Genomic DNA, 15,073 nt, shown 5'->3' with positions numbered 1-15,073 from the left:
CTTACTTCTGGCTCTGTATTAAAGGGCCGCCGCTGACGGTACTGGAGGGACCGCATGTGGTGCCAGGATCAGACCTGGGTCGGCCTCATCAAGGCAATAGTTGCCTCATCAAGGCAGTAGTTGATCTTGCCCAATAGTTATTTTGTCAATGGGATCAAATGGCTGTTGACTTTGAATTAAAGTGTCTTAGTGTCTCAGATGGCAGGGCCAGAGAATTTCTCCATTTTCTTGGTTTGTATAAGTTGGTAAGAAAAGAATTGGTGTCAGATAAGGGTCAGTATATGAAAGGTAATCCTTTTCTATACTTTGTATCACAGGTATTGTCTGTTTGACTCTAAAGCATGTTACAGAGAAAATAGGAATATTGTTACCAAAGGCAAGAGTGAACATACATACATGAGAATTTAAGACAAATTCTGCTAACCCTGTCTTGATCCAGCTCCAGAAATTGACTTAGATATTCTGAGATGCAAGCCATTATTTTAGGATCTATTTGAACACAATCAGTGGTGACCTATTTTCTTCCACAATGAAATCTCCAGAGATGCAAAATCACAAATGATAATGCCCTTAAGATGATGGAGTTAAGGATTTACCCATGTGATTATTTTTTAATGTCTTACATTTGAATGTCAGTGGGCATATTATCTCTTTAGCTAAATAGAGCTTTGAAATGTGTTTTTCTAAAAAATTTTAATTTTGGATGAGAGATGTGGTTTAGTGGTAGAGCATGTGCCTTACGTGAGTGGCACCCTGGGTTTGATCCCTGGTACCAGAAATAAACAACCGAAAACCTCTTTAAAGTTCCAGATTGTTGTGCATAGTATTTAGAAATTCATAGACTTTACTTTATTTTTTTAATTAAATGAAGATTTCATATATCCTAAAACTGACAGGTCTTCCCCAGTCTGTACTGAATCACTCTAGACGCACTTAATTATTTCTAAGTCATTCATCGGTTATCATTTCTTTTTGTAGACTAATCTGGTAGCCTCTGGTGCTAATGAATCTGAAATTTATATTTGGGATCTAAACAATTTTGCAACTCCAATGACACCAGGAGCCAAAACACAGGTAGTGTACCAATTTTGATGTGGTCAGTTCCTTGATGCTAATTTCTTTCTGTGTTTACACAAAACTGATTTCTTTAACGTCAGTGTCATCAACCTTCTGAGTGCCAGCAGAGTTCCCGTCAGTGAGTAAAGGATCCGTGTGTTTGCCGAGTCGAGTTCCTCAGCACCAGATGCGTGTTCTGCCAGTGGAGACCAGGGAGGCCCTTGTAGTTTTGTTAGGTGGAGTATTTGAATACAAGGCGCTATTGGCCGTAGTATTTTAACAGTGTTGATTGTAGAATAAAAATCATAGACTAGAAAAGAAACATTACAAACAACAGCAAAAAGCAACCCAAGACTCAGCCCCCTTTCCTGTACTTCTAAGTTGAGAAAAGACCTTTTCTCCCCCTCCCCTTCCCTGAAGTTTCTTTGTGCTGACTGACCACTACTTGAGTAGGTCGCTGGACCGGCCCGAACATTTTCACCGTCTGAGAAGTTACAACACCAGCATCATGTTCTTCGGTGTTACATTTGTAAAGATGTTTTTCTAATGGCTGCCGAAAGGATTTGCCCTACTGTTCCCTTTTCAGACAGAAATTGCTCAGTGACCCCTGGAAATCTGCTTTTCAGCCAACAGACTCCCTCCCGAGTTACATCTGAGGCTACTCCTGTCCCCACTGCCGTGTCCCTCTCTCTCCCCGGGGTTCCGTCACACACCTAGGGAAAGACTGGACTAGGCTGGCTGGTACTTTTATCTTTGCCCCGTTGCCTACCCTCGTGACAGACATTAGTGATAAATACCTTAGTGATAAATACCTATCTACCTTATGGTTCATTATCTGCCTTGTGGCAATTGCAAAATAAAGCATACTTAATTTTTTTATTACCAGGAGCTTATTAATAGATGCCTTTTGAATCAGATAGTATTAAACAAGAGACTTACACTTGAACTTTGAGCTGATACGTATTGAGAATTTAGGAATATAAAAAAATTTGTGGAATCTTTTTTAATCCACTTTTTTGAAAGTGGAGGATCAACTTTAGCTGTTAAGTCTTGTCATAATTGAGAGAAATCATTATTTAATAACTTACTCCTTACAGCCTCCAGAAGATATCAGCTGCATCTCCTGGAACAGACAAGTTCAGCATATTTTAGCCTCAGCCAGTCCCAGTGGCCGGGCTACTGTGTGGGATCTTAGGAAAAATGAGCCTATCATCAAAGTCAGTGACCATAGCAACAGGGTGAGTACCTGATTGACATGTGATGAATGGATATTTCTGTTGTATATTTCTATACTGTTTGTCATCATTGACAGCAAATTAGATTTCCGTAGTCAAATTCTATCTTTTCCACAGCCAGTCATGCTAGAGTTAAAAAGTCATTACTGGGGCTGGAGCAATAGCACAGCGAGTAGGGCATTTGCCTTGCACTCGGCTGACCCATGTTTGATTCCCAGCACCCTGTATGGTCCCCCTGAGCACCGCCAGGGGTAATTCCTGAGTGCAGAGCTAGGAGTGACCCCTGTGCATCACCGGGTGTGACCCAAAGAAGAAAAGAAAAAAATTCTTTATTCCCAATAATGTTGGGCCCCCACGGCAGTGCTCAGGAGTTTCAGGGGTCACTCCCAGCAGAACTCAGCCTCCTGAACCAAAAGGCCAGTGCTAGGGCCTGGAGTCCTCAGGGAACCACAGGGTACAAGGGATCAGACTTGTTTTCTCTTTTTCTGTTGGCCCGGGGAGAGTGGGGTGCCCTAGCTATGCTCAGGGCTTTCTCCCTGGCTCTGTGCCCAGGGATCACTCCTGGCGGTGCCTGGGGCTGCGTGTGGTGCTGGGGATGGACCCTGCACTGACCCTCTGTCAGGGAAGCACCTTGCCAAGCACTGGATACGCTCGCCGGCCCACCTGCCGGAAATACTTTGTAAACGTGTAGTTTCTAAATGCCTGGCTTCCTCTCTGCCCTTGGTTGGTTACTCTTGCTGCCTCCTGTCTGATAGGTAAGGCTGTATAACCCTGAAGTTTCAGGTTTAACAAATTATTAACATTGTATCATCACGTGCTCTAAAGTAATTTAGGCACAATGTACTGCCTTGTTTTGTCAGTATGTTTTTAATTACGTTAGTTACATTTTCTTTTGGTTTTCTTTGTTTTGGGCCATTCCTGGCAGTGCCCAGTTTCTCCTGCTTCTGCACTCAGAAACTTCTCCTGGCAGTGCTCGGGGGACCATAAGGGATGCCAGAGATTGAACTCAGGTCAGCTGCGTGCAAGGCAGATGCCCTACCCACTGTACTATCACTTCAGTGCCCTAGTTTTTGTTTTCAAAAATTAATTTGCCTAAATTAGAGGTACATATATGTGTATATGTATGTATGTATGTATATATATATATATATATATATATATAAACACCTCTATATTTGTTAGAAGAAAATTTATTCTGGGTCCAGTTCTTCAAAGAATCAGGAATTTAAAAATGAGATTTAATGAGATAAAGCCTCTAATAAGCATAATCGTCATCTTGGGAACACTTTGTAGGATCAGGTAAATTTCAATAATGTTAATTTACCTATGGAAAATTTAAATGATACTCCTTGCAATTTTTTAAAAGTCAAATTTAAATTTAAAATTTTTGTAATACCTCTACCCTAGTTACAATTTTGGTAGGAAAACTCACTTACTGTGTCACTCAATAGTGAGTCATTTTGATTTCACTGATCCAATAGCTAAATGAAATGAAAACATTCGAACTTTTTACTTTGAAGATTACAGTTTTTAAGTCCTTAATAAAATTTAATAACTTGTCGTTGTGGTTTTTTTTTTGTTGCTTTTTGGGTCACGCCTGGCGATGCACAGGGGTTACTTCTGGCTTTGCACTCAGGAATTACCCCTGGCAGTGCTCAGGGGACCATATGGGATGCTGGGATTTGAACCCGGGTCGGCCATGTGCAAGGCAAACGTCCTACCCGCTGTGCTGTTTGCTCCAGCCCACTTGTCTTTTTTTTATTAAAAGTAAACTAGCCCCAGTCTGATTGTTTTCTGCCATTCAAAGACAGCCATGTTCCTCAGTTCAGTTTTGCTTTTTCCGGAGTGATGGGACTGCTAACCCTGAGCTTACCTCGCCACAGATGCACTGCTCAGGGCTGGCCTGGCACCCGGAGGTCGCGACCCAGATGGTCCTTGCCTCGGAAGATGACAGGCTGCCAGTGGTTCAGATGTGGGATCTTCGCTTTGCATCTTCTCCACTCCGTGTCTTGGAAAACCACGCCAGGTACCATGTTTATTTGAAGAAACATCTACTTTCTACTTGCAGTTAGCACAAGTTTCTTTTTTTTTATTTTTTAACTAAAGATAGAAAATCTACTTTGTAAAGGTAGTGTTGAAAAAATTACACCTGCTTTTATAAAAGTAGGTTTGTCATGGGTTGTAAAAAATCACAAAGGCAGCACGTGCGGGACGGGGAGACCCAGTGATGTGTCGTGTCGTTCTGTTGTCTGCGGGCACTCCAGGCAGTTCCTTCTCGCACACACCACTCGAGTTCAGTGTTCTCGAGCCGCTGTGAACGGACCAGATCGGGACGGCTCCTCCTTGTGCTCTGCTTCTGTGTGTGCCACGCTGTGCTCTCTTCTGTCTGTCTCTCTGTCTCTGTCTCTGTAGTCTCTCCTCTGGTCTCTTCCGACCTCTCTCTGTCTCTGCTTCTGTGTCTTCTCTGTTCTCCCGCGTCCTCTCATGTGTTCTTCTCTGTCTCTTCTGTCTCCTGTCTCCCGTCAGTGCCCCTGTCTTCTCCTTCAGTCTTAGTTTATATAGCAAATTACATAGGGCGGTAACACAAAGGTGGGTTGAACATCAACAAATCAACAAAGAAGGGTAAGACCATTTCTCGAGGAGATTAACAAAATCTCAATTAAGGAGATTACTAGGAAATCTGTTCAAGGGTGGGGTCCAAACAAGGGTGTGTCAGGGTGTGTCCATTTCTTCCTTCCTCAGCTAGTAATTGCTTAAATAGTTATAGTAAACTTACTTCTAATATTTCTAGCAGTGTCATTCTGTATGAGCACAGTAAGAGATAATATCAGACTTAAAGTTTGGTTCTTTCTGAGGACATTCACAATGTATTCCAGACCACAGTCCTCAGGCCAGGTTAGTCTTCCTAACCCCAGCAGGGTCCTAGTCTTGTCATTACTTTTGGATCATGACAGCATTTGTCTATGACCATGCTCTCAACTTATAGATGAGTATTGTGGCACTTTGGCCTGGTCCATTTCGATTCCAGGGTAGCTCACAGCTTGCCCTGGGTCCATTCTGTCCCTCGTCAGGACCCTGCTATTGGGGTACTAGGAACTAAGGGCAACTGAGTTGAGAAAGCAGATGCCCGGGAGTAAATATAATTGGAGTCAATCAGCTCCCAAGTTGCAAAGCATAACATTAACTGTCTTCCTGTGTCCATACAGAAAGGACATTGCTTTAAGGTAAACTAAGTTCCCTGTGGCAAGGCTAAAGGGACAAACCCCATGTTATCCTACAATGGGACTTGCATTTTTTTTTAATAGTTCAAAAGTTTGTTTCTGTTCTATATACTTTATCAATTTGTTTTCTCTATTAATGGTTTGGTAGTGTTTGTGTGGTTTTGTTTGGTTTTAATTTTATCTTTTGATGCCATTGAAACTGGGCTAAATGCAAGGCATATGCTACACCACTAGACATATTCTGGCCGTCGTGATGTATTTGGGAAAATAGGGTATTCCCGACAGTGCTCCCAAGTGAGCCCTGTGGTGCTTAGTGGACTATATGTTCTAGGGATTTGAACCAGGGTCTTGGCTGCCACAGATGGCCTTCCTGCCTGCAATGTCTCTCTAACCCATAATGGTTTGATTAATTTATACTTTGAATTTTGGGGCATGCCTTGCTGGCTTCCTCCTGTCTCTGCTCAGGGGTCACATGTGGTACTGAGCATCAGACCGGGTTGGCTGGCAGTACTTTCTTTCCCTCCGCATAATGGTTCACTTTCATCTTGTGATCATTCTCTGATTTTTTTAATACCAAAAAATGGTGATCAGATTACATGAGAGCAATGTTGAAATGGTAAATTAAAAGGCTTTCAGCTCCTATCTCCCCGGCTCTCCCTTCTCTGGTTTATTCAAGGGGCATCTTTACTTTTTGAGGGGGCTGCTGGGGGTGCTCCAGGCTCTGCTTGGGCGTCAGCTGGTGGTACTAGAGATGAGACTGGGTCAGCAAGGCCGCACCTTCTCCCCAGACTCTCGTCTCTGGCCCAGGAGTCTGGCTTGTGGCCTCACTGAGTGATGGTCCGGGCTTTGTCCTGGCTCCGCACAGGGATCATTTCCAGTGACGCTCAAGGGATGTGTGTGGTGATGAACCTGGGCCAGTTTGAGGCCCGAGTGACGGTACAGCAGGTAGGGTGCTTGCCTTTGGTCAAAAACGCTTGTGAACTAAAGTTCCCGGGGGCCAGAGGCTGTAGTTCAGTGGTAACGCAGATACTTTGCCTATGGTCCCTAACACCAGACCATCCAATAAACAAACTCAGGGGAACTTCTCAGATTTGAAAAAAGAATCTAGAAAATAAAAACAAAAAGTAGAAATTATAAAAAATGAGATATTTTCTAGCCATTTCTAGCCATAGATAAAGCTATGTTTTGTGCATCTTAATTTATTCATGATCTAAAACTCCAGTTACATATTTTTTACGTTTTATACACATGTATACCGTTAGCTTTTTTTTCAGTTGTGAATGTTATAGTATCACACATTGTTTTTGGGTTAGGGACCACAGTTGGGTGTGGTCAGGGGCTGTTGCTGGCTTTGTGCTTCCGGGTCGCTCCTGGTGATGCTTGTAGGGCCCAGTGGTGCTGAGGATTGAATCCAGGCCTCTCACACGAGAAGCATCTGCTCCAGACCATTGATTTACCACTCTGGCTTTATCACCTGGTTTTTAAATTTAATTTTCTATTTATTAAAAACGCTGATTTGCAAAGTTGCTCATTATACAGTTGTTTCAGGCATTTAGTGTTCCAAAACCACTGGCGTGACCTTCCCTCCACCAATACCCCAGTTTCCCTCTCATCCCCAACCTTCCCTCTTAAGCACATAACAAATTTACTTCATATTACTTGTTCCAACAAAACTTTAAGAAACAACAAATAGAACAATCAGAAAATAAAATAGTAAGAGCCAGCTTGTGATTGCTGTATGATTTTTAACCTACTAAATAAGGAAAATAAAACACTTTTCATTTACGTGAGTTTCCAACTCTGGAATCTAAAGTATATTGCATTAAATTTTATTTTATATTTGGATCTAATTATGGTAATAATCATGCCTTACCTGTCATTGATAGAAGTTCAAAAGAAATTCTCTGCTAATGTATTTTGGGGTTTATATGAAATAGGTAAAACTTTCTATGTAAATTTTCCCCTTACACTTTATATAAACACTGTGGTTTATGAGATTGTTCATGATGATTTGTTACAGGCATTCAGTATTCAAACACCAGTCCCACCTCCGTTATCATATTCCCTCTACTATTGTCACCTTCCCTTCCCTCCACCATTGTCTCCAATTGTCCCGACCATTTCTCATGCCTGCCACAATTATTACAGTCTCACAGTTATTTACTTTATATTGCTTGTTATCAATAAATTCCTAACAGAATGATAAAATAAAATTTCCTTGGAAGAAAATTAGTGTAAATTATTGTATCTTACCATGAAGACATTAAGTCCTTGTATGAGGGATTACTAAGATGATGTTCTAGGTTAAGTCTTGTGTGCAGTTGTTTGGTTACTCGAGATTAGTTGGCTTCTGTGCTCCGTCCCATCCAGTCTGGTGTGCTGCCACTGGATTATCAGAGTTGTGGAGTTTGGAGATGTCATGTGGCAGCCTTTGTGGCCGCGCAGCCGAGGAAGTCCAGAACTTTTAATTGGCTGGTATACAGCTAAAATTAAGTTTTTAACTGGGTGGTGGCTTTGGGGTGTGGATGTGACTGCCAGGGCTTTGGGAAGTACAGGGAGGCAGTGGTAGGTAGCCCACTCTGACTTCGAAGAAACCTGGAGATTTCAGTCACAGAGACCCTCATACCTGAATTTTTTAGCTGATTAATTTCTGGGTGGGGTTCCATCCCAAGACGGAGCAGTCTGGGGGCTGAAGCTATAGTACAGCGGGTAGGGCATTTGCCTTGCACGTGGCCAACTGGATTCGATCCCCAGCATTCCATATGGTCCTCCGAGCATCGCCAGGAGTAATTCCTGAGTGCAGAGCCAGGACTATGCCTGTGCATCGGCGGGTGTGACCCAAAACAAGAAAACAGAAAGACGGTGGAGTCTGACTGGAGGCATGGCAGTGATTTTGCAGTGTACCAAGTAATTTTTAACTGCAGATTTTCTCATCAAAAGATAACCTGTAGCTTACTAAATGCCTAAGTTGTTGGGCATTTCATTGTTGCTGCCATGTACTGTATGCTACGCTGAGTGTCCCTGATGGTCTTAGAGTATACATGTTACTAAATTACTTCCTCAAAGGGCTCTATGAAAGTTTACCTCCTAGCAGTGGTTGAAGCGGTGGTCTCCAAAGCCTAGGTTGATTGATGAATTGATTTTTCTCAGGTTTAAAAATTTGTTCATCTCTTTTTTTTTTGTAGGGGGATTTTGGCAATTGCTTGGAGCATGGCAGATCCTGAATTGTTGTTGAGCTGTGGAAAGGATGCTAAAATTCTCTGCTCCAACCCAAACACAGGAGAGGTAATGGGAATAAATATTTCTTAAGCGTTATCATATATAATCCCCACTGAATAAGAAATGTTCCGTATAATCTCTTTAATGCATTATTACAATAGATGGAGATGTAGGAGAAGTGTTCATCTAGCAAAGATTTTATCAGGAGAGCTGTTGACGCTTAGCTGTTTCAAGCTTGATAGCCGCTCTCTGAAATGGTTTATCTGAAATTGTAAATCATCCCTCACTTCCTATTCAAGGTGTGTTTACCTGCACTCAGAAGTACTTGGTTTATTTCACATGTGGCTACCGGAAACCAGTTTCTTCAAAGTAGGAGCATTTGAGATTTGTGCTTTTTCCTGCTCTGCTATTTATTCCCGACGAGATTCTGACAGTCTGGCAGAGTTTCTGCTATTGCCTTTGAGTGACTAAAGGAAGTTCCAGAGCCAGATGGTCAGCCTTTGTCGTGTCAGCCATAAATGTTGTGTTAGACACACATCTTTCTGTGCACTCACACTGTGTTTGATTTGGTTTCGGTGTGTGTGTCTCCCGACACAGTGCTTGGGGTTTGCTCCTGGTGGTGCTCAGAGGCCCGGCGGTTCGAGGGCTCACACCTGGGCTATAGCATGCAGAACTTCTGCTCACAGCCTTTGAACTATCTCCCCCGCCCCTTTTGGTTTTGATAATGGGGTGACCTTCATCTTCCCTTTTCCTTTATTTAACTTGTTGATTTATCCTTGGTTTTGAAGCTGGGGTGTAAGATAGTGGTTGAATGCATGCCTTGCATGCGGATGACCCCAGCGTTGCGGAAAATGAACACCCCCAAAGACCTTTATTTTTAATATGATATGAAACCTAAGCTAAGCTAACTTGGCTGACTTAAAGTCTCAAAGCCTGTGCTTCTTTGCTTTTTAATGGGGTATCATCAGTTACTATGGTATAAAAGTTAAATATCCACTATATTTGCAGATTTTTCTATATCTTCCTCTTAAAGACAGTGCCATGCTAAATTTTGTTCTTATTCTGCAGTAACATGAAGGACTTGTACATGTTTTCTCACTACTGAAAGCCAAATTTCTCAGGAAACTTTCTTTTCAAGATTTGTGTATTTTGGGATTTTTTTGTTTTGGTCTTGGGGCCATCCCCGGTGGTATTCAGAGTTCACTTCCTGCTGGGTCCCAGGATCACTCAGTGTGGGGAGTGGGGGGACCATGAGGTGCTGGGGGTCGACCTCCACACCACACATGAGAGCATGTGCTCCAACCCATCGGACCATTTCTCTAGCCCTTAAACGGTGTCGTTGTGGGTGTTTGGAGGTTAGCAGGCAAAAACACTTGGCCAAGACAGAATTTTTAGAATTTAACAGTAGACTCTAACTTTTTGGTCTTTCAGTGACAACAGAAAACTGTAGTGTTTGAGATGTACTTATTTCAGACCTCCAAATTTTGAGTAGCGTTTCTTTTCATCATAATAGAGCATTAAAATGGATTTATTTTGAAACTTCAAAGAAACGTAGAATAACTTTTCCTCAACTGAAGACACTTTCTAAAAGAAAATATAGTAGTCTGTTGCTTCTGCCGGTTCTTGGTTCTAATGTGGCTGTGCCATTTTCTAATGATTATTCTCTTGCCTAGGTGTTGTATGAACTTCCCACCAACACCCAGTGGTGCTTTGATATACAGTGGTGTCCCAGAAACCCTGCTGTCCTGTCAGCCGCTTCCTTTGATGGACGGATCAGTGTTTATTCTATCATGGGAGGGAGCGCAGATGGTTTAAGACAGAAACAAGTTGATAAGGTAATAGGAAGTGGGAAGGCTGAGGGTCATGTTTCCTGACAAAGAGAATGACCGTGTTGTATAGTGATTTTGAAATGACTTCTCTGGTTGACAGGTCTTACTCATTGCGTAGTGCAATTTAAAAACTTACTCGAATATGATTTGAAAATATGTGGGGCTGGAGCAATAGCACAGCGGGTAGGGCGTTTACCTTGCACGCGGCCTACCCGGGTTCAATTCCCAGCAACCTATATGGTCTCCTGGTGGTACAGAGCCAGGAGTAACCCCTGTGCAAAAAGCAAAAAAAAAAAAAAAAGACTATCCAAGATCGAAAATGACTTAGATTTAGCTTTAGGAGGTGGGATGGATAGCAAAAAAAAGAAAAAAAATATGTGATAACAGTCTTTCTAAAGTGACAAGTTTGAACTTCATTATTTTTCCAGCTTTCATCATCTTTTGGGAACCTTGATCCCTTTGGCACAGGACAGCCGCTTCCTCCATTACAAATTCCACAGCAGACGGCTGCCCACAGCGTTGTCCTGCCGCTGAAGAAGCCCCCCAAGTGGATCCGGAGGCCTGTGGGGGCTTCCTTCTCGGTAGGTGCACGCGTGTGGGGGCGAGAGGTAGAGGGCTTCAGGGTGAAGTGGACGCGATGACTCCGGGGGGGGAATATCTGATACGTTCAGGGGAGCCTGCTTCCTGTTGGAGTAAAACAAGCTAACAGTCATTTTTATTGATTTAGGTTAACGTTCAATTTCACGGTTCAGAGGCATTAAATATATTCACACTATGCAGCCTTCGCACCGTCCGTTCCCAGCCCCTGGGCCCCCCACCAAGGTGGCTTGCTTCTCTCTCCGTCCTTTGTCCCTGTTTCCTTCCTCCTTGCTTTTTCCTTGAGAAAGTGCTATCTACCTTCTTCCATTCTAGTTTTTCTAATTGCCCATCCCCCGAACGTGCCACTCACGAGGTTCAGCTCACTGCGAGGTGCTGTGTGGGCAGTGAAGGGACGGGACTGATTTCTCTCATGAAGCTGTTGCCTGATTCTGTTCACACTTTGGCTGTTAGAGTAGATGATTGCGTCTCTGCTTTCTTTACCTACTTTAATGAATGTATTAAAAATACATGTAGTATATAATACATAATGTGCTGTATGACAAGGGTTTCTGAAACTTTTCCCCATCATGATCCCTTTCTGCCCAGCGATTCCTATGTGATCTGAGGTATCTAAAATAGGTATACAGAGCAGACATTGCTGATATCAAATTATAAACTCATTTCAAAAATGATTTTTTTTCCACAATCCTTGCATTTGCATTTAGTTACATGTTCCCATATTGGGTTGTGAGCCCAGTATGGTAGCTGGACTTGACGCTAAAGCTTCCTAGACTTATCTGGCCTACCACCCCCTTTCCAAACAAAGAGCCCCTCAGCGTCCCTGGATGGGCCTTCTCTCAGGCTTAGCAGGAGCACCTCCCCTGCCGCCCAGCCGCTGCCGCCTTCCTCGAGAGGAGCCCCTGTGGGGACCCTGCGCTGTGCTCTCACGGCCTCGCTGAAGGGACTTGGTGCCGTGCATGGACTCATGCCTTGCGTTCATTCACCTTTGGGTGGGGGGCAGCTGTCCTAAGTTGGCGGGAGCTCTGTTGCTAGTGATTTGATGCCGGGCCTCGAGACTCTCCCGTGCCGTGAGCCCCTGCCGTGCCAGAGACCCCCAGGCCACCTCTCAGGGCCGGGAGCCCAGGCAGGAAGGGCTGAGACAGCTGGAGGGAAGGTGTAGAGAGACACTAGACTGAGACAGCCGGCGGGAAGGTGTAGAGACACTAGACTGAGGACAGCCAGCGGGAAGGTGGAGAGAGACACTAGACTGAGAACAGCCGGCGGGAAGGTGTAGAGACACTAGACTGAGACAGCCGGAGGGAAGGTGTAGAGAGACACTAGACTGAGACAGCCGGCGGGAAGGTGTAGAGACACTAGACTGAGACAGCCGGAGGGAAGGTGTAGAGAGACACTAGACTGAGACAGCCGGCGGGAAGGTGAGAGAGACACTAGACTGAGAACAGCCGGCGGGGAAGGTGTAGAGAGACACTAGACTGAGAACAGCCGGCAGGAAGGTGTAGAGAGACACTAGACTGAGACAGCCGGAGGGAAGGTGGAGAGAGACACTAGACTGAGGACAGCCGGCGGGAAGGTGGAGAGAGACACTAGACTGAGAACAGCCGGCGGGAAGGTGTAGAGAGACACTAGACTGAGGACAGCCGACGGGAAGGTGTAGAGAGACACTAGACTGAGACAGCCGGAGGGAAGGTGGAGAGAGACACTAGACTGAGAACAGCCGGCGGGGAAGGTGTAGAGAGACACTAGACTGAGACAGCCGGCGGGAAGGTGTAGAGACACTAGACTGAGGACAGCCAGCGGGAAGGTGGAGAGAGACACTAGACTGAGAACAGCCGGCAGGAAGGTGTAGAGACACTAGACTGAGACAGCTGGCGGGAAGGTGTAGAGAGACACTAGACTGAGACAGCCGGAGGGAAGGTGTAGAGAGACACTAGACTGAGACAGCCGGCGGGAAGGTGAGAGAGACACTAGACTGAGAACAGCCGGCGGGGAAGGTGTAGAGAGACACTAGACTGAGGACAGCCAGCGGGAAGGTGGAGAGAGACACTAGACTGAGGACAGCCAGCGGGAAGGTGTAGAGACACTAGACTGAGACAGCCGGAGGGAAGGTGTAGAGAGACACTAGACTGAGACAGCCGGCGGGAAGGTGGAGACACTAGACTGAGGACAGCCAGCGGGAAGGTGGAGAGAGACACTAGACTGAGAACAGCCGGCGGGGGCGGCTTTAGGGGACGGAGAGTGGCCCTGACCTGGCGGAGTCCCAGCATCGGAGGGGACGGGAGAGGCGCGGGGCACACCCCTGTGGGGGCGGCACGAGGGACAGGGTCAGCTGTGCGTCACGGGCCCGAGCAGCTGGCGGCTCCGGCCGGCATCTCTCCGGCGGCCTCTTCCCTAGCGGTCCCCAGGAAGCCCGTCTCGGCCCTCGCCGTGCCGCTCCCCCTGAGCCTGTCCCCTTTTGTCCTAGTTCGGCGGCAAGCTGGTCACCTTCGAGAACGCGAAGCCGCAGGCCCCGCAGGGCCCCGAGCAGCCGGCGGCGCCGCAGCTGGTGTTCGTGAGCCAGGTGGTGACGGAGCGGGAGTTCCTGAGCCGCGCCGAGCAGCTGCAGCAGGCCGTGCAGGCGCAGGCCTTCGGCGCCTACTGCCAGCGCAAGGTCGACGCCTCCGCCTCCGAGTTCGAGAAGAACGTGTGGTCCTTCCTGAAGGTAACGGGCGGCCGTGTTCCCTCTTCAGCGGTTGGCAGAGCTGAGTTTCCGCAGTCCTGAGCAAACTGGAGACGCCTTGTTGTGGTTGTTTCTGTTTTAATGCATCACCGTGAGATTCGGTTACAGACTTACAAACCCCCGTGATTGCGTTTCAGTCAGTGTCCGAGTCCCATCCCTCCGCCAGTGCCCGCTCCGCACCGCCAGCGTGCCAGGGTCCCTCCCCACTGCCTCCGTGGCAGGCACACGCCCTCTCTCTCTCTCCTTTTGGATGTTATGTTCTGGGTGTTATGGTTTGCAGTATAGGCGCCAGGCAGCCACCGTGTTTGGTCCAGAGTCTACTGTGAGCACACGTCTCCCATCCCGAGCGAGCCCCCCAGCCACCATTTACTAGGGTAGAGACACGTTGTTCCGCTCACTCCGTTCCATGATAACTGACCGTGTCACCTTGAGCGTGCTCCCTTCCTCCCTCTGCGAAACCTAACGAGACGTTCTCTCCTGGTGACAAGTACGTTGTAGAGTGGAGGTACTTAGGGGAGGGACATGCAGCAGACCGACTTCAAACTCGGGTGCAGCAGGGGGCCGCTTAGAGGCAGTGTGCCGGGCTGTGTGACCCGACAGCAGAGCAGAGAGCCCCTGTCAGAACCGAGGGCTTTCCGGGTCCTGAGCGGGGTGAGAGAGAGGAGACCTAGGAAGATGGCAGGCCTCACCCGGCTGCTCCCAAGACAGGAGAGTCACGAGTCCAGTTTCCACGTCCGTCATCTTGCCCACACTGAGTGTTTCCTGACGCCAAGGCGCTTGTTTTCATATTTGATAATTAGTACTGGGGAAGAGGGCAGTGAATGTTACGGAGTGTGAGTGTTGCCTTCATACAGGTTTGGGATGTGAGCTTTCGAATATGTCAAAGTGATGGTTTGAGAATGTCTTGTAGAACAGGTCCTGTCCGGGACCCGCCCACGTCCCAGCTCGAATTGTGGAATCCCTTTCCTTTACTCCGAGGAGTTCCTTCTTTCTCTCTCCTCTCAAAGTGTCTATTTTATTTCAAAGATAAAGAGTAGAAAATGAGAGTAAAATGTCCGTTGGGCCAGTGATACAGCTCAGTGGCAGAATGTACTGAGACCCTGGATTCTCTCTCTCTCTCTCTCTCTCTCTCTCTCTCTCTCTCTCTCTCTCTCTCTCTCTCTTTCTCCCTCTCCTTTTCCCCCTTTCTCTCATAAG

At 46.1% G+C, this 15,073-nt stretch overlaps 1 protein-coding gene across 2 annotated transcripts in view; it reads left to right on the top strand.

Moving 5' to 3' along the window:
• The window catches only part of SEC31A (SEC31 homolog A, COPII coat complex component), a 62,845-nt gene that overhangs the window by 15,922 nt on the left and 31,850 nt on the right, over window positions 1-15,073 (top strand). For both annotated transcript variants that reach the window (XM_055139109.1, XM_055139108.1), the window contains exons 5-11: window positions 979-1,074; window positions 2,154-2,294; window positions 4,175-4,317; window positions 8,698-8,797; window positions 10,405-10,566; window positions 10,989-11,141; window positions 13,622-13,858. In XM_055139109.1, coding sequence (XP_054995084.1) covers window positions 979-1,074; window positions 2,154-2,294; window positions 4,175-4,317; window positions 8,698-8,797; window positions 10,405-10,566; window positions 10,989-11,141; window positions 13,622-13,858 — 1,032 coding nt within the window. The remainder of the gene's footprint in view (window positions 1-978; window positions 1,075-2,153; window positions 2,295-4,174; window positions 4,318-8,697; window positions 8,798-10,404; window positions 10,567-10,988; window positions 11,142-13,621; window positions 13,859-15,073) is intronic.

The sequence above is a fragment of the Sorex araneus genome, chromosome 5, assembly GCF_027595985.1.
Source record: "Sorex araneus isolate mSorAra2 chromosome 5, mSorAra2.pri, whole genome shotgun sequence".
In the NCBI taxonomy this organism is placed as follows: domain Eukaryota; kingdom Metazoa; phylum Chordata; class Mammalia; order Eulipotyphla; family Soricidae; genus Sorex; species Sorex araneus.
The sequence above is the reverse complement of the archived record's forward strand: the minus strand, read 5'-3'. Positions and strand labels throughout refer to the sequence as shown.